The sequence below is a fragment of the Zalophus californianus genome, chromosome 6 (genome assembly GCF_009762305.2).
Source record: "Zalophus californianus isolate mZalCal1 chromosome 6, mZalCal1.pri.v2, whole genome shotgun sequence".
NCBI lineage: Eukaryota > Metazoa > Chordata > Mammalia > Carnivora > Otariidae > Zalophus > Zalophus californianus.
In genome coordinates this window covers 71011936-71030378 of record NC_045600.1, presented here as the reverse complement: position 1 = coordinate 71030378, position 18443 = coordinate 71011936, and the positions used below count along the sequence as shown (strand labels likewise).

General features: G+C 55.1%; 1 protein-coding gene across 3 annotated transcripts; it reads right to left on the bottom strand.

Annotated features, from left to right (window-relative positions):
- Nucleotides 1-1286: 1286 nt before the first annotated feature.
- On the bottom strand, nucleotides 1287-7637 carry RABGGTA (Rab geranylgeranyltransferase subunit alpha). Of its 3 annotated transcripts, none has more exons than XM_027571803.2 (17): nucleotides 7438-7637; nucleotides 7064-7120; nucleotides 6791-6901; nucleotides 6309-6427; nucleotides 5938-6125; nucleotides 5491-5694; nucleotides 5095-5178; nucleotides 4924-5006; nucleotides 4733-4834; nucleotides 4522-4627; nucleotides 4374-4425; nucleotides 4119-4207; nucleotides 3890-3978; nucleotides 3679-3795; nucleotides 2718-2831; nucleotides 2364-2451; nucleotides 1287-1624 (listed from the first exon to the last, which is right to left on the bottom strand). In XM_027571803.2, exons 2-17 carry the CDS (start codon nucleotides 7064-7066, stop codon nucleotides 1476-1478), a joined length of 1698 nt encoding a protein of 565 aa, XP_027427604.1. In that variant the 5' UTR covers nucleotides 7067-7120; nucleotides 7438-7637; the 3' UTR covers nucleotides 1287-1475. The 3 variants fall into 3 exon arrangements, with proteins under 3 accessions (XP_027427604.1, XP_027427602.1, XP_027427603.1); XM_027571801.2 differs by having other exon boundaries at nucleotides 6309-6433; nucleotides 7438-7616; XM_027571802.2 differs by lacking the exon at nucleotides 7438-7637 and adding an exon at nucleotides 7290-7395 and having other exon boundaries at nucleotides 6309-6433.
- Nucleotides 7638-18443: the final 10806 nt, after the last annotated feature.

Here is an 18443-nt window from a genome sequence, read left to right as displayed (position 1 = left end):
GACTGGAAAAACACCGGGGATGCCACTGAGAGAACCCTAAGGCAAAGTGGAGGTCAGGCATCTTTGGGGAAGCTCTCCTGAAAGTTCTTTGGGAATGCTGGGGCCCTTTTCTTGGGGTCTCTTCCTTCCATCCTGCTATTGTCCTAGCTCTGCCCATGGGCCATTAGACAGAAGACAGTGAAAACGGGGTTGACAAGACACAAGGAAGCAAACCTGAGGAAGGGCAGAGTTTGGTGATGCATCGGGCAGGGTGGAGCCTCAGGGAGTGGGGACTGAGACTCCAGGACCTGGCAGGGAGCCCTTCACACCCACATTGACCTTTGCCTGCCCGGTTCCAAGCCCCAGACCTGGCAGAGGATCTGTGTCCACCTCCAACACTCTCAGGGGACACGTAAGTAAAAATCAAAATTCCAGGCAGGTCAGCCAAGGGGCTTTGTTGAGGGCTGCCACTAAGAACCTGGGGCGGGGGGGGGGGCAGGGTCCTGAGCAGCCGGAAGTGTGTAAGCACTTGTGGGCCCCAGTAGATTCCCAGGGAGTCAGGGTAATGCTTTGTCACACTCTCTCCCTTTTATTTCCCTTTCCCCCACCTAGCCAGGTTTGACTCAGTGCTCTACCCACTGAGCTGCTCCCTCTCCTCCCTCCAGGAGGCTCAAGTGCCTCAGCGCTTTTAAAGTCAGGAAGAGGCGTTGGGGCGGGGGGGCACCATGGGAGTAGACACCCAGCTCAGTACTTCAGAAGTGGAGGCCAGGCTCTGCCCATCACTCGCTATCAATACGGAAGCAAGAACACGAGTCTGGAATCCCTGACCAAGGTGCAGAGCCAGCTGTGGCTCCAGCATGAGAGCCCAGCAAACGTGGGCACACCCTAGGAGCAGCTTCCTTGTCAGTACAGTGGACCTGACCAGCTCATTCCTGAGCACTTGTGAGGGCCAGCTGAGACCTAGTATTGTCAAGGGCTCTTCGACCGCAGGATGCTACTCATGAGGACCGATGCTCTTATTACAGAGGGCAGAGCTTGGACACCCTGGTTCCTCCCGGGAACAGCCTTCTCGGCTGTGGTGAATGAGCCAGGGCGCGGAGGGCATCTGGAAGGGACAGGAGTCATGGGAGAACCTTTTATGAGTCCTTCTAGCTGGAGACTTCCAGCTGCTTTGCAGCCCAGCCCCAAAAAGAACCTGAACCCAAACCCAATCCCCACCCCAGCCCAAACCAGAAGGTGAACTCAGATTTTGCGGATTCTGCCCCAATACCGAGACTTTGGTTCCCGGTGGTAAGAAACAGCAGAACTGAGTGGAAGATGAAAGCGCGAGGGAGAGCTGACACAGCCTCACTCTCTCCTTCTTGTCCAGAATAGGTGGCAGTGGTTATGGTGGCGGCGGCGGCGGAGGGGGCGGGGGCGGCGTAGCAGCCCGAGGGGGCCTCTCCATTGTTTATTCAGTCCCAATAAGTTAAAGAGCAAGGGTGGGGAAGGATCTCCTAGGTGAGGATGCTGTTAACTGAAGGCAACAGCTCAGCCAGGTGCTCAGAGGTGCCCACTGCTTGGCACAGGGGGTTGCCCTGCAGGTGGAGGAGGGCCAGCCTGGGGCAGGAGGCAAGAGGCTGGAGCAGTGTGGGCTGCCAGAGGCCTTGGGCAGGAGAGTCAAGGAAAGCGTGGCCGGTTCCCCCAGACCTATGTGCTCCTGGGTAGCCATCATGGTTTTCCTTCCACAACAAGGACTGCGGCCCAGCGGTCTGGCTGCGAGGCATCTTGCACGAGGCCCTGGCCTGGAGTAAGGCTGCAGACTGCAAACACCTGCCCCCGGGGCCAGGCAGGAAGCCCAAGCGGCAGGCTGCATGTGGTACCAGCAAGGTACCAAGGAGAAAGCCAGCTCTGACTACAGAGGCCTCCATGACTCAGCAATGGCCAAGGCTTGCTAAGTGGAAATGCAGGCCAAAGACTGCTTTAACTTTCCCATTTTTTTTTTTTAAGCAGGCTCCACACCCAATGTGGGGCTTGAATTCACGACCCTGAGATTAAGAGTCACACACTCTACTGTGACTGTCTGACTCTATCAGGGGTCCCTAACTTCCAATTTTTAAGTACAATCAGAATTCTAGATTTTTTTAATACAAAACTTTCTGATTTTTAAAATACCATGTGGTACCCAAGAACATCTGCAGGGCGCTGGTCTGTGAACTGGCTTGAGGAAGTCACTTCCACCCTGCAAAACCACCAGTGCAAGTCACCGATGCCCCATACGGCCCCAGGCTACCCTCCTTCCTTAGCCTACGCTGTCAGAGCCCCCTCTCCCAGCTTACTGTGTGTCCCGTCCCAGTGTGGCACGTCACCCCCCACCCCGGCCTGAAAGGCACCCAGAAGGATACGGTTGTTACACAGGGAGAGCTCCTGCAGCCGGGGCAGGCTGGTGACACCATCCAGGGACTCTATGGCATTATCATTGGCCTGCAGGACCTGGGGAGCAGGGAGTGCAGGGAAGTCAAGGCAGGGCAGCCAGCTGGCAGCCTGGGACTGGTGCAAGCAAGCAGGGAGCCCGGGGTGATCAGCTTACAGTGCAGGGAAAAGCTGCTGGCGTCAGGCTAGGTGATGGAGGCAGAGAAGGCAAGGGGTCATCTGCAGGGGCTGGGAGGATCTGGACACCTCTTTGTGGGGTGGGCAGACTTCTGAGGGGGAGGAAAGGGAAAAGGGCCACCTGGGACAGTGATGGAGGAGTGCTTTACCTCAAGGCAGCGCAGGGCAGCCAGGGCAGGGGGCAGGGCGCGCAGACGATTGTGTGACAGGTCCAGATGAGTGACCAAGAGCAGCTGTTCCAGATGGCAGAGTACCGTCAGATCCTGAGGAGGGGGATGAGATATTCAGTGAGACTTAGGGGAGGGTCCGCAGCCACGGTTCATGAGGCACTTACCCTCTGTGCCCCACACAGGCCCTTGGGGACCCTGGCCGAGGACAGGACAGAGCAGGTGAGCAGCTTACCTTACGACCCCGAGCAGTCCACGCTCCAGAGCAAGGACAAGGGACAGGCAGGGAGTGCTGGGCTGGGGGGGTGGGTGGGTGGAGGGGTGGAGGCAGCCTGGAGTGGGGGCAGGCACAGGGGGTGGAGGAGGGCGCTGGGGAAAGCACAGACACCGGCAGGAGCAGGCCTGCTGAGTCTGGGGGACCAGTCTGGAGACAATGGAAGCGGGCGGCAGCGAAGTGACGGAACTGCTCTGTTGGGAAGACTGACTGGATAGGCTATGAAGACGGAAAACAGAGCCTGGGAAGTTTGTCAGACATCTTTGGAAACCACCCAGGCTTTAGGTGCTGGGGCCTGCTCCAGGGAGAGAAGCATCGGAGTGGGGGCGGGGGGGCACGGCTCACTGTGAGGGAAGAATGAAGACATGACTGGCCCTGGAGAAAGGATGGCACGAGAGGGCCCTGGTGACTCAGGGTTTGAGACCGGGTAACCAGAATGATGGCGGCAGGTGACAGAAAGCAAGGCCAGGAAGAGGAATAGTCCGGAAGGAAGATGAATTCAATCTTGGTTAGGAAGAAAGTCCAGAAAGGCACGTGAGACTCAGGCCAAAGTCAGGGGCCCGGCGAGGCCAGAGTGCCTCAGCTCAAGCCCACAGAGAGGGCTCAAAAGCTGTCCAGGTCATGAGGAAGAAGGGAGGGCCCGAGGAAGGTGCCCACGGCCATCCGTACCTTGTGACCCAGGTGTAGCACGCGCACCTCGGCATACTCCATCTTGAGCACGCTGTTCTCCAGCAGGAACTTGCTGCGCAGGTCATCCAGGTACGCTGCCCGCATCGGGTCCACGGCCTGGCGGGGACAGGCATGGCAAGGAAGCCCCGTCAGCTGTCTTCCTGCTGCCCACTGGGCCTCCCCGCTCCCTGCTCCCACAGGCCTGGCCTGCCTTGAGGGTCTGGAAATACTGCAGCGTCTCTTTCTCATACAGCAGGGGGTCCAGTGCCCGCATCAGCAGGATGATGGTGAGCAGGCACCCTGAGGAGAGGGTGAGAGAAGGACTGTCTCTCCTAGAGCCTCCTCTGCTCCCGTCCCGAGACCCTCTCTGCTGTCCCCGAGAGGCCCTCCTGGAAAAGGGCCTCCTCAGAAGAGCAGGATCTCAGGAAATGGGGCCTCACACTTATTCTCCGGCTCCAGCTCCTGCAGCTCCTTACAGGATTCAAGTTCAGACTGGAGCACTGTGGACTTCTCCACCGACAGCTCACACCTGAAGATGGACAGGGCGGGAGAGAGGATGATGTCTCCTCGGGGTGCTGGTCGTCCCCAGTACCCAGTCTGAGATCATCTGCCCGGGCCCCCGGCCTCCTGCCCCAGCTGCCTGGTGCCCAGAGCCCAGAGCCCCTCTCCTGGCCTGTGTGCTTCCCTGCCATCACCTGAAGAGCTGCTCATCCGTGGCTGAGTCCCGGCACCAGCCCTCCTGGCGGCCTGAGAACAAGAACGGGTGGTAGAAGGGGACCAGTGTGAGAGCAGGGCAAGGATGATAAGTGCTGCCGCAAGGGGTAGAGATAGAGGCTGTGTCACCTTTTAAAAGCACACACTCCTTTTGGGCATCGCCTGCTGTCCAAATGACACGAAATGTATGCTGGGGCAACTGGTCATTGAGGGAGGCGGCAGGCAAGTCACAGAGCTGGGAGCACCAGGTTAAGGAAACGCTTGCGCCTCACCACTTCTCTGACTGCCCCGCTCCAGGGCCGCCCCAGCCCCCCACTCTGCCCCACCGGCCCTGGGATACCCAGACGTGGCTGGGCCGGGTCCTGCCATCTGGGGTCCTCCACTCCACAGCCAGGGGTGACTTGTCCACTGTCAGCAGCAAGGTCTCTGTCCCGGACCCCACCTGGCCCAGGGGACAAAGACAGACCTGTCAGCCCCAGTGGCACAAGGCCCACACCCGTGACGCTCTCCGGCAGAAGCTGCAGGACTCACTAGGACGGGCCGAGAGAGGGAGACAGTCAGACAGGCCTCGTCCCGGCTCACGTGCAGGCAGCGCAGGGCATCCTGGGGGTCAGCTGGGGGGAGACACAGTCTCAGGTCTCCTTAAATCCTCTTCCGTTCCTTCCAAGCCCGAAAAGCCCAGCCTCTTTCCCCATTGCTCACCTCGTCCCAAGAGCCAGCGGTGATAAAACCAGGCGCTCTGATCGTTGGGGTCAGTGAAGAAGGCATTCTGTACCAGCTCCAGCTCTGCAGAGGCCAAGGTGGCGCGGGCTAGGGCCAGGACCCTGGTGGGCCCCAGGCCACCCCAGCATCCCACCCTCACCCTGGAGTACCGCCAGCCCTCAGTTCCATTCATCTGTTGGCCCTGCACAATGGCTGCATCTTTCCCACTGGACACTCGAGAGCCCTGCAGCCAGGCGTTGAATCTTAGGCACCCCCAAAGCCAGGCACAAAGTAGGTGCTCAATGAGCCCAAGTAGCAGGTTCAGGAACAGGGTTAGGTAACAGGGCTGGAAAGGCAACAGTACAGTCTTCCCCAGCACCCTCTGACCCTGCTGACCTTTGAGGAGCACATCCTCAGGGAGGCGTCCCTGTGGTCCAGAGTCTGGCTGGGGGTGCAGCTGGGGCAAGAGACAGGAGCGGTAATGCCAGGAGGAGTAGTTGGAAAAGTTTCGGGTGATGAGGCTGTCAGTGAAGGCTAGCTCCTCTGCAGGGGGCACAGCTGCCTGCGCAGCCACAAAACGCCGGTAGTCCCAGCAGTGAACTAGGGGAGGAGCAACAGCACATCTCAGAAGTAGGGCAAGGGGAGCTCCATGGCTGGAACCCCTGGAGTTCCCATGGCAGCCCTCAGGAACACCTCTGTGTGCTCTACAGGGCATGTGTTTGTCTCCATCACCCCTTTCGCCACCAGCTCGGTGGACCTATCCTGCCCATCCCTCCCAACTCTGGGCCTTACTGAGGCCCCAGCAACCAGCGTGTGGAGCACAGTCAGCAGACAGGCACGTACAGTTCCGTTCATCGACCTCGAGGAAGCGGGCACATAACTCCAGCTCCCGGGCCCAGTTGGGCTCTGGCAGGCGGCCCAGCAGCCAGCAGCGGTGGTGCCAAGTACCATAGGACTTGGGGTTCACCCGCAGGCAGCTCTCCAGGAAGCCCAGTTCTGTCTTCACCAGGGCCGCCAACTCCTCGGGGGACCTGCACTCAGAGGGAAACGGGACTCAGGGCCCAACACTCAACCTCAGCTCACCCCTGACTTTTTACACCCGGCTCTCCGCTCCCCTCTGCCTGTGCCCTTGGCTGCCCCATTCTTCCTCTGCCCCTGGACCCAGGCAGGGCAGGGCCAGTGCCATCTTCCTGGGACCCTGAACTCCTACGCACTTTTGGGCTTCCAGCTGCTGAAGCACCTCGCGTCGACAGTTCCAGAGGGTGGCAAAGTCAGGGTTGGCTCCCAGAATCTGGCTTGTCAGTTCCAGCACTGATTCATCCAGCTCACCAGCCTGGCGCTTAGAAGATAGGTAGCAGGATCAGATATCATATCATTCTCCCACTGCAAGACTAAATAACATACATAGAACTACTGAATGTTCCGTAAACCCCACACTACACGATAAGTACCAGCAGAGCACTTCAGGAGTTTACATTTTCATTGAATGTTCACAACAACCTTATGCAGTAAGGCCCATTTTACAGAAGAGCAAACTGAAATTTAAAGAGATGCAGTAACTTGCCCAAGGTCACACAGCTTGTAAGCGACGGAACCCAGATATGGATCCAGGCAGTCTGACTCTAAGGCCCAGCTCTTGGCCTCTGTGAGATACTAAGAAGGCCATTTGGAGAAGGGGCTACCTCTGAAGGCCCACCTTCTGGAAGACAGTCCGGGTGGCTGACTGGTATAGCTTCAGCTTCTGCTCCCGCTCTAGCCTTTTGGCCTCCGCCTGCTCTTCCGACGTCTTCACCTTCAGGCGCCCGTGCTACAGGGATGGGGGCGGGGGGGGGGGGGTGGAAGGGTGCAGGCTGCCAGACCCACCGAGCCCCCCCCCCCAGCGGAGCCCCAGGTTTATAGAAGGCAACGGAGGCAAGGCCACGCGGGCCATGGGCATGCGGAAGTGAGGCGCTTGACTCAAAGGTCTCACCATGGTGCCGGCTCAGGGCTCAGGACAGGGGAGGGGTCCAGTGGAAGCCCGAGAGACCTGGGGAAAGAAGTGTCGATCACGGGAGCCCCGCCCCCGCTAGCCCCGCCCCCAGCGAGTCCCCGGAAGCTGCACGCGAGCCTTGGCGGAGACCCCCGGGGTGTGAAAAGGTCCTTGGACAAGCAGCGCTTGTCCTGGAGGAGCTGCCCACCCAGACTGGGACTCGTACCCGTGCCACCTCGCCCACAGCCCGACCGTCCGGGGCCGGACCCAAGCCGGGGCACCTCAGCAATGGGGACCACTCCGCGCCTGGAGACTACCCCTACCCGCCCACCCCACGGATCCCAGACACTCCCGCCCCCCGCGGGCGGACCCACCTGCGCCGAGGGGAGGCGTGGGGCACGCTAAGCTGCGGCGCCCGCCACCGAGCCCAGGCGCAGGCTAGAGCGGCGCCACGCCCCGGCTCTCCAAGGGGCAACGCCCTCTGCAGGCCTGGGGAAGGACCGGCGAGGGAGTAGGCGGGCTCGGGAGGCGCGTGCGCCAGTCCTCTCCGGAAATGTCAAGTCCCTATAATTAGCCCTCTGGTGCGTATGAGTGCGCATGCGCGACGGCGTAGCGCTCGTGAAAGCCGTGTGAGGCCGGCGGTTTCGATCAGCTGCTCAAACTAGTGTTTTCAACAGCTGGGGACTCAAGCAGTCACTATCCCACTGACCTCACTCTGGCCGCGCGGGCTGCCTCCTACTTGCCACATCTAATGGGTGGAGTTTCCTGTTCTTATCTCCACTGACCTCTGTTAGCTTTTATGCGGCCGACTTCTTTCCGCTTGTGACACCCTTTCCTGGTTTCTCCTGCACCTCTGCCCGTCTCTTCTCATCTGTTAACCTTCTTCTCCCCTAAATGTTGGTGATCTCCAGGGCCCTTTCCACACCCCCTTTCACATCGCACACTATTCCCGGAAGAACATTCACAAATTGAAGCCTTCTCCTGCTTGGAGTTGGAGCTCCCCAGAGCTCTGTCCTGGACCCACAGATTTTCTGGCCCCACACTTTCTCTGGGTGACTTCATCCATACTCATGGTTTTAATTACTACCTGTGAGCTGATAACACTCGAACTTGTGTCTCCAGTTCAGATGTCTTGTGAGCTGTAGAAACGAACATATATATGCACTCAAATATTCAAAAGCCTATTGGATGTCACCTGGGTGTTCCAGAGACATCCGAAACTCCAAAAGTAAAAAGATACTGTGTCCCATCTATTCTTTGTGTGTGTGTGTGTGTGTGTGTGTGTGTCCCATCTATTCTTTTTTTTTTTTTTTTTTTGACAGAAACACAGCGAGAGAGGGAACACAAGGGGGGGGGGGGGTGGCAGAGGGAGAAGCAGGCTTCCCGCCGAGCAGGGAGCCCAACAAAGGGCTCGATCCCAGGACCCTGGGACCATGACCAGAGCTGAAGGCAGATGCCCAACGACTGAGCCTCCCAGACGTCCCACGTGTCTCATCCATTCTTAAACTTTGGCCTTTATGTTTCCTATTGTAGAGAATGGCACTATTCCCTCCCCACCTTTCCTTAGGAACTCTTAAATACTCTCTCCGTTCCACTAGAAATTAAGCTCCTTTCTTCCCTGATTGTTAAAAGTGTTTTCAATGTTCCCTCATCTCCACTCTGTCCCCTCCGTTATGAGTTCATCCTCTGTGCTGCTGGATCAACTTTCCTAAAATGCAGGTTTGATCTGTCACATCTCTGCCTAAAAGCCTCCTGTGGCTCCTGGACCAGCTCAGAAAGGTTTCCTGTGAGCCTTCATGGGTTTCAAGATGGCCAGTGAGTGTGTATGAATGAATGAGCATATGTGATGTATTTGTGAGAAGTGTGTGTCCATGTGGCATGTGTTTATAGCTCACATTTTAGAAAGTATGGCTCTAAATTTTTTATAGTTCTTCCACATTTTTCTCAGGTCCTGGAAATGTATATAAAGTGCCCACTATATAGTCTGTCTTTCCTAGGCCCTGCCACAAATTACAGAGGAAAAGAGACACTTTTCCTGGCCTCTTGTGCTTGTGGCCCTAGTGAGGAAAGAGTCACACCACTTACTGGTTATCTTTGTGTCAGGCATTGTGACGGGAGCTTTGCGTGCACACAGAATTACCTGTGGAGGCAGTAAGCAGAGTGCTTGTGAGCATGGACTCTTGGGCACCTGGGTGCAGATCCCAGTTTTGCCACTTACTAGCTGTGAGATCTGGGGCAAGGGACTTAACCTCTCTGTGTTGTTTCCTTTGTGTCTCAGTTTCTTCAACAGTAACGTGGAAAAAATGTTACCTACCCGGGAGTGTTGAAGTGAGGATTAAATAAAAGAATCTATGTAAAGTGCTTAGCTTAGAACAGTGCCTATACTGAGTAAGGGCTCAATAAATAGTAATGGTAGTTATATTATTATTATTTCTAATCTTCCTGAAAAATATACAGGACATTGAGGCTCAGAAAGATTAAGTAACTTGCCATCCATGTAGTAAGGGGCCAAATGGGACATTGTGTCTGGTCTGGTCCAACTCTCCCACCTCACCAACTCCCTCCCTCCCTTCCTTCCTTCCTTCCTTTTCTTTCTTTCTTTTTTTTTTTTTTTTTTGTCACCACCTGCTCTTGCTTCCTGCTCTATACACACTCAACATGTACAACCAGATACCTGGGAACACAGATGCCCACAGGTGCAGATTTTCCAGGTACTGTCTTGTATCTTAATTACTAAGGAAGGAGGAAAGGGGCTGAAGGCCAAGGTAGGCATGAAATAATTTTTAGTGATGAGTAATCTTGAAACTGGAAAGGTTGAATCAAGTAGGCTTAGAAGAGGAAGCGAGTCTCATGAAAAGAATCTGCTTCTGAGAAGATAGGGCCCAGTTTAGGAAAGAGAGGGCGGGAAGGGTATTTCAGGTATGTACGGGGACGTGAAGGTGGGGGAGGGAACACACCTGGCTGGCTGGCAGATACTGGGTACCTTTGGAGGTAAGAACAATGGAATGAATGATAGGCGTCTTGCTTTAAGGCAAAGGGAGCTATCAGGAGTTATATTTGGTCTCCTGTGTGGGAGAAGTGGGAACCACACAGGTGTCTGAGGGCTGTGATCTGAATGATGTTTAAGGAAGAGATCTTACTGCCCTCTGTGTGGAGAAAGGAACAAGCAATAATTGAGTACCAACTGAACCCCACACATCTTCTTTAATGTACTCCCTACCTATATCAAGTTGGTATTATTATCCATATTTAAAATGAGAAAGCAATGCATACAGTGACTTCACAGAGGTTGAGTGGCTTCCCAGGGTTATACAGCCAGGAGGAAACACAGCCAGAATTCAAACCAAAGCCTGGGTGGCTGCCTACCACATAGGTGGGATCAGCCATTGCTAGAGGCTCAAATTTGAGCTTCTTGAGCCTGGAACCCTGGTTCTCTTCATGCTGACCACCTCTTCCCCTGCCAGTTATTTCTCTGCAACCGCTCCCCAGCACACACACACACACACACACACACACACACACACACACACACACACACACACAGAGTTTACAATGTTCCTAGAACCATAAGCCAGTCATGGACCAGAGATGGTTTGGAGGGAGGAAGGAGACCATGAGCCCTGGCTCAGGGCCCCAGTCAAAGCTTGGCTAGAGGGCTCCTGGGTGGCTCAGATGGTTAAGCATCTGCCTTCGGCTCAGGTCATGATCCCAGAGTCCTGGGATCGAGTCCCGCATTGGGCTCCCTGCTCCTTGGGAGCCGGCTTCTCCCTCTGCCTCTCTCTCTCTCTCTGTCTCTCATGAATAAATAAATAAAATCTTTAAAAAAAAAAAGGCTTGGCTAGAAGCCATGGTCTGGAGGCAAGGAGAGTAAGGGAAATATGGGTACTGGCGCTGGTGCTGGGCCTTGTGCAGAGTGAGGCAGTGTGAGAAATCTGTTGATATTTGTTTAGTATCAGAGCAGGGCTTGAGAGTGTGCTGGGTACCAGGGATACAGTGCAGGACCAAAAAGACTTGGTCTCTGTCTTCCTGGAGCTAGACTTAACGTAGTGCTGTACTAGACTAGAACTTTCTGCAATGTGGAAATGTTCAATGTCTGTGCCATGCAGTATGGTCACCACTAGCCCCATGTGGCTGTTGAGCACCTGAAATGTGCCCAGCGCAATGGATCTAATATAATCTAATTTTAATTTATTTATGTTTGAACAACTACATGGGGCTAGCGGCTGGTATTGGACAGAACAGTCTCATGGGTGAGACAGACATGTCAGCATGTAAGCTAGATTAGGACAGGGGCCCATGAGGAAGGGGCACTGACCCAGACTGAGGTCAGGGGGAGTTTGTTCTAGATCTGGTGATAGATAATGGTTTACAATTTCTTTTCTTAAACTCCTAATGTTTCTTTTTTCTTCCTGTAAAACTTGTCAATGAAGAGCAACATATATACTGAAAGTATACAGCTTTGATCCTCCTACTTTAAACTCCCCGACCACAGGTATGGGGAAGGGGGTTATCGTCTCCTAGAAATACAAGGAATAGAGAGCAATGTGAGGAGGGGCGGGCCAGTGAGTGGATACAGACCCATTATTAGGTAAGACTTTCTAGTAATTAAAGCCGTCTAAAGATGGAATGAGTGGGTTGTGAGCTTACCATCATGGGAGGTAATCAAGCATGTGTCGTTCAACTACTTTTTGACAATGTGGTCAAGGACATTGAAGAACCCACCCCAAAGTTCTGAAAGGTTCTGATACTTGGGTTGGACCAGGGGACCAGAATGACTCAAAGCCCAAGAAGATCCTCTATACCGCCCAATCCCCCAGAGTCCTGGAGTTCCTTGGGTGCCTGGTCTGAGTGCTTGGATTTTTTTCTCTTCTCCCTGCTTCCCAGTTTCTTCTGCCAGTCTGGAAAAATTCCTCGATGGCCCACGGTGCCACCCTATGCCCATAGCACACTTCCTGGCTGGGGAAAAGGAAGGAACAGTTTCACTGATGATATGGGGAGGACAGGCCCAAAAGGCAGAAGGACTCCAAAGGGAAGGTCCCTGCAATAAAGCATCGTACTTCACCCAGGGCTCAGTTAGTGCTGATTCATGGCATTTCTGCGGGAAGAGATGCAGGGAAAGGATCCAGGAAATGGGGCTGAAAAGCTGGAAAAACTCCCTGAGCCAGAAGCGGAGCTTCTGTTACAGAGAGCCAGGCACCACACATGGCAGGGGTATGGGGGGGTGATGATGACAGCATTGCCTTACAATTGCTCAGAGTGGGATAGGGAAGCTGAACAGACTCCATTTTAGACAGGCTCCATTGCTGCTCTTTCTCTGCTAGGCCCCATTTACTCATGCTCGGTATTTCCCCTTGCACCCAAGTACACCCAAGAAGGACTCCTTTGCTCCTACTCCAAGAGGGAGGCAAGAAAGTGAATCATTCTCTGAGTTTCATCCCAGGCCCCCATATACCTGATAACATCTAAGGAGAACCAGATCCTGAGCATGTTCCAGGACATTCGCTTCAAACAAACCTCGGTCAGCACTGGTGTCAATACCCCCTACCTTCAGTGATTTGTGGACTAACACCCAACACTTGCCTTTGATCAGACTTTACCCTGGATGCCTGGAAGAACATGTGCCCTGGACCCCTTTCCAATACAAACCCCTAACCCCCAGCGATGGAGAGACTCACTCCTTTTCTGAGTGTCCCAGACACTCTGTCTGCTAGACTCTATCACTTATGCTATTCAGTAAACTCTGCTCTCACCTCCTCCTGGCTCGAGTTTGAATTCTATCCTATGCGAAGCCAAGGACCCTCTTGGCTGGTCCTGTGGCACCCCCTCTAGGTCCTCGGACCCAGCCTGCCCACACATCAAGAGCACTGGTGGAGGTGGGAATGTGGCCAAGAAGCTCACTGCCTGGCAGGGCCTGAGTAGCAACCACCCCTGAACAACTCCAGGGGGCGCTTTGGGTTCAGAGCATATAAAATGTGAGTAGTGCCAGGAGGCAGCAGCCCTGAGGTTCTGCGCCCTCCTGAGAAACAGAAGCCTTGGAACAAGGTGAGACTGTGGGTGTCTGGAGCAGGAAGGGGTAGATGCTCTGGTTGATAGATAAACGTGGGGGATGAACAACTGGCTCTGAAAGGAGGAACTGCTTCCTTAGGGGTAGACCTAGCCCTTACCCCTTCCTTGTCCTCTTCCTTCATTCAACAGATAAGCAACTAAGCGTCCTCTGTGCTGGACACAGTGACAGGCAGGGGGGCCACGGTGGGGAGGAAAACACAGATACAGCCCCTGCCCTCATGGAGCTTCTGGCCCAGAGGAGGGCTGTCCAGTAAAACTTTCTAGATGATGGAAATAGTGTAGAGAGGCAGTCGAGTAACTGTATAAGCAAGTGTAAGGTTGCAGTCATGCCCTTACAGAGAGGGGTGTAGTGCTAGGTGTGTCCTATGGGTCGGGGGAGATGCCCTGTCGGGCGTGGGGGAGATGTCCCAGGGAAGTGAGCTCAGAACTGGGGCTGTTGGTGTGGGGCGGGAGCCCTGATTTGAGGCCAGCAGCACACCTCCGTGCCACTCCAACAGGGGGGCCCGTGGGGCTTGCATTTTAGCTCATTCTGTGGGGTACAGCACCCCCATTTCCACGCTCACTGTGAACGACCCAAGGAAGCCCCTTTGACCATCTCGTCCCCTCACGTAGCCAGGTGCCACAGTGGTTGCTCAACAAACATTTATATAATCCAGCCAATCATCAAGCAACAATCACTGAGCCCCAGAACAGCTCACCCTGCGACAGTGACCGAGACTGCCAAGGCCCCTGCTGTCACTGAGCTTATACTTGAGTCAGGGAGACACCCTCTGTAGAAACAAATACATACAAAAGGTGATTTTAGCCAGTTATAAGTGCCCCAAGGAAAATTAAAGAAAGGATTGACATGGAGTTGGCAGTGGTGGTAGGAGTCCTGGGAAAGAATGGGTGAGTGAATGAGTGAATGGTGAGCCCTTACGGTCAGAGCACGCACACTGCACCCCACTGGGCTGGGGCAGGGATTAGGAGGGGAGCCAAGACTCTCAGATCCCAGGGTGGGGGGCTTGGGGCAAGGTAGGGAGGGGTGGTCAGGGGTGGCTGCACTCCAGGCCTCATGGGCAGACCTGAGCGCTAGGGGAGGAAATGGACAGGAAGTGCCGTGGAAACTCAGAGTTCCAAGTAAGGCAGGAGTACACCCGGAAGTGCCGACAGGAGCAGCACTGTGTGCCGGCCCGCTGTGCCCCCATTCATGACTGAGGTTCGAGCTTGGAGAGGAGGGCTGGGGCAGGGAGGGCCTGGCATTGAGGTTCAGGGAACTTGCCTTGGGGTGGTCAGCCTCCCCAGGGCCTGCCCCAGGCAGAGGTCCACGGGGCAGGTGCGGGGGCAGGGGCATAACTGGCAGCCTTACTGGGCAGTCCTCTCCCAGGCCCAGGCCCCTGAGCAGGGGTTGTGGAGGCTGAGATGTGTGTGGTGAGTGGGACTGAGGCCAAGGACTGAGGAAAACTAGAGAGCGGCAGTCTGGGTCCGGTGCATAGGCTGGCCCAGCCCATCTGACTCCAGGTAGGGAAGTGGAACCCTCTCCAGGAGCTCCCATTGGGCTTGGGAGCTTAGCCATGCTCTGGGTGGTATGGACACTCCAGGTACTGTTCTGTTCTGTCCCCAGGGTTCAAAGTTTCTGTGAATGTGTGTGTGTGTGTGTGTGTGTGTGTAGGGGGGCTGTCCAAGACCCAACCCCTGACCTGGGGGGATTGTCAACCTTATCTAGGGGATGGGGTGAGGACATCCATAGCTCGGATACTAGTCAAGAGCCAAGTGAGTGTCAGAGGTTCCCTAGAAAGGGGCGGGAGCAATGGGAGAAGGCAGAAGTTTCTAGGAGGTAGAGATGGACCTTGTGAGAACAGTTCTGGCTGGTAGAAATGGGGCTGGAGTTGGGAGGGGGTGGCACTCCAGGGAACAGAACAGCTGGATCAAAGGCACGGAAGGGAGTGTGGTCAAGTTGAAAGAAGAGCAACTCTGAACTTGGCCAGGGCATCCTTGGGTTGAGTGAACTTGGGAACACTTTCACAATCCTGACCAATTGCCAACGCTCTCTGCTAAGAAGAAAAGATCCTCCAAACCAAACGGAAACCAAACAAGGGGCGCCTGGGTGGCTCAGTTGTTGGGCGTCTGCCTTCGGCTCAGGTCATGATCCCGGGGTCCCGGGATCAAGCCTCGGATCAGCCTCCCTGCTTAGTGGGAAGCCTGCTTCTCCCTCTCCCATTGCTCCTTCTTGTGTTCCATCTCTCGCTGTGTCTCTCTCTGTCAAATAAATAAATAAAATATTAAAAAGAAAAGAAAAGAAAAGAAAAGAAAACCAAACAAAACCCCCCAAAAACCAAACAGCAGAGACAGGAGGATGCCTGGGAAAGAGCCCGTGTTCTGGAGTCATACGTTGAAGCTAGACTCTTTTTTTTTTTAAGATTTTTATTTATTTATTTATTTATTTGACAGAGGGAGACACAGTGAGAGAGGGAACACAAGCGGGGGCGGGGGTGGGAGAGGGAGAAGCAGGCTTCCTGCAGAGCAGGGAGCCCGATGTGGGGCTCGATCCCAGGACCCTGGGATCATGACTTGAGCCGAAGGCAGACGCTTAACGACTGAGGCACCCAGGGGCCCCGAAGCTAGACTCTTTTGCTATAAACACTTGCAACCTGGACAAGTATCTCAACTTTTCTGAGCCTCAGTTTCCAAAGCTGTAAGAGAGTACTTACCTCATGTGGCAGATGTGAAAAGATTAAGTAAGACCTCAGCGGATGTAGATGCTCAGTAGATGCTAATTCCCTCAGCCTCTACCATAACACAAGTCTCTGGCTGGCTCAGCTGTGTTCAAGTGACAGTGAAAGTCCAAAGCTGAGTCACCTTTGCTCCCTCCTGCATGAGCCCCTCTGGGGAGGCCAGGCGTTGTCTGTGGAGTTCTAGCTTTGCTTGTTTCTTCTGGAACCACCTCTCTAAGAAGTGGGAAGCTAAGACCTGCTCACTGGAGGACAGGTGCACATGTGTCTGTACCTGCTAACAGAGATTGCACCAAGCTGACCCTACGTCCTCCCTCTGCCTCTTTCCCAGCATTTCTCACAGGCTCCTCCATTTCCAAGGGCCTAGAAATGGGTCCCTTTCCCTCCTAGATTCCCTCGTTATCGAGTTAAGCACAAGCAGCTTTCCGGTTCCTCTGCTCTCCTGGCACACAAGTCCAGGCAGGCTCTGGACCCCTTGACCTTGCTCCAAGCAAGTTGACCCACTTCTAAGCTCCCCGAGGCACCGCAGTACAGAGGGCCTCAGTATTCACCCGGAGAAGGTCCAGCCCATGCCTGTCCTTCGCCCCAGCTCAGGGCGGGCTCTGTCTCGGCAGCTCAACATGAGCTCAACGTGGGCCAGCTCGGCCTGGTCAAACGGGAAGCCCCGGGGCTCTGTGAATGGTCCCTGGGCAGGGGCACCCATGGTTGCGTGGGGTGGCTGGCCAAGGCGTGTGTCAGGGAGGGGTCAGGACAGACCGAGATGAGTAAAGGTGCCCCTGGGTGCCTGGAGGCAGGAAATGAGATAGAGATGAGGTTTTGCCGAGAAAGGCAGGCATGAGAATGTTGTGACATGCCCAGGAAAGTGAAACCTGAAAGGAACGACAGTTGTGTGCGGCCTGGGAGGCAGCCTGGCTGCACTGACCCCTCCTGCTTGTTTGAGTCCCCACCCTGTGTCTCCCCATGGTTGTCTAATTGTCTGATGATGATAACTGAAAGCACTTCGAGAGCCAGACCTTGGTTTCACGAGGCCTGCCTGCACCCCTCCCCCTTTCGCTGCCCGGGGCTGGGCACGGAGGTGGCTGCCACTGACCGCCAGCCGACCAGGAGGTGGAAGGGCAGGGAGAACGTTCAGCACTGGGGCCAGGGAAAGAGCAGGCAAGGGGAGGCCGGGGGGCCAAGAGGAGCAGCGGGAGGGCGGGGAGCCTGCGAGGGCATAGGCAGAAGGGTCCGGAGAGAGGGGTTGTGTGGAGGGTGGACCAACAAGGGGGCGAGGACCAGGGACCAGATGGGACGGGGGGCAGGCTGCAGGGGCTCTGCCCAGGGGTGGGGAGTCCAAGAGCTGGAGGGGCCTCAGAAAAGAACTCAGAGAGAGTAAAGGCCACTGAGGATTATGGGTGGGTGGAACCAGAATGAGGAAGGAAAAGGGGCAGGCCTGGGCCCAACCACCACATCTTGATTTGCCCACTGGGCTTGGGCTCCTGTGGGGCCCTCATGTGGGCTTTTCTTTCCCCTGCCTGAATTCCCACCCCCCTCTTTGACTCACAGCACCCAAAAGGGCCTTCAGGAACTGATGGGAACTTCTTCTCAGTGACTTGTCCTGAAAGCTGGAATCTACACCCCTCGGTCTAGCCCTTGTTCATCTCGGTCTGTCCTGACCCCTCCCTGACACACGCCTTGGCCAGCCACCCCACCCCACACGCAACCATGGGTGCCCCTGCCCAGGGACCGTTCACAGAGCCCCGGGGCTTCCCGTTTGACCAGGCCGAGCTGGCCCACGTTGAGCTCATGTTGAGCTGCCGAGACAGAGCCCGCCCTGAGCTGGGGCGAAGGACAGGCATGGGCTGGACCTTCTCCGGGTGAATACTGAGGCCCTCTGTACTGCGGTGCCTCGGGGAGCTTAGAAGTGGGTCAACTTGCTTGGAGCAAGGTCAAGGGGTCCAGGGCCTGCCTGGACTTGTGTGCCAGGAGAGCAGAGGAACCGGAAAGCTGCTTGTGCTTAACTCGATAACAAGGGAATCTAGGAGGGAAAGGGACCCCTTTTGTGCCTCAGTACGTTCCCCTTATTTTCTTAATTAGGAATAATTAAACCTCCCCACTCCTTCTCTCTCCCCATTTTTTAAGTCTCTGGCCAGTATCCCTTCGTTCAGTTCTCTAATGGAGCTAGTTGCTTCCTCCTGTATTCTCAGGGTACTCTTTGTGAACTTGGCCATGGCACCCATCTTGCAAACTTAACTAGTCTTCCCTGGGCCTGATAGGGTGCTGGGAAGAGTGTAGGCATAAATAAACATTTTTTGGAATGAACATTGATCCCCGCCCCCCAGTGTCCTGTGACTCTGCTATTGGGTTTCTTAGATCTTGAATCTCTTCACCTCCAATCAAAACTCACTGTCCACGTTTCATTCCCTCAGAGCTCTGTTACTCTATTGCTTGTTGTTTTTTTTTTTTTAAGATTTTATTTATTTCTTTGACAGAGAGAGACACAGCAAGAGAGGGAACACAAGCAGGGGGAGTGGGAGAGGGAGAAGCAGGCTTCCCACGGAGCAGGGAGCCTGATGCGGGGCTCGAACCCAGGACCCTGGGACCATGACCTGAGCCCAAGGCAG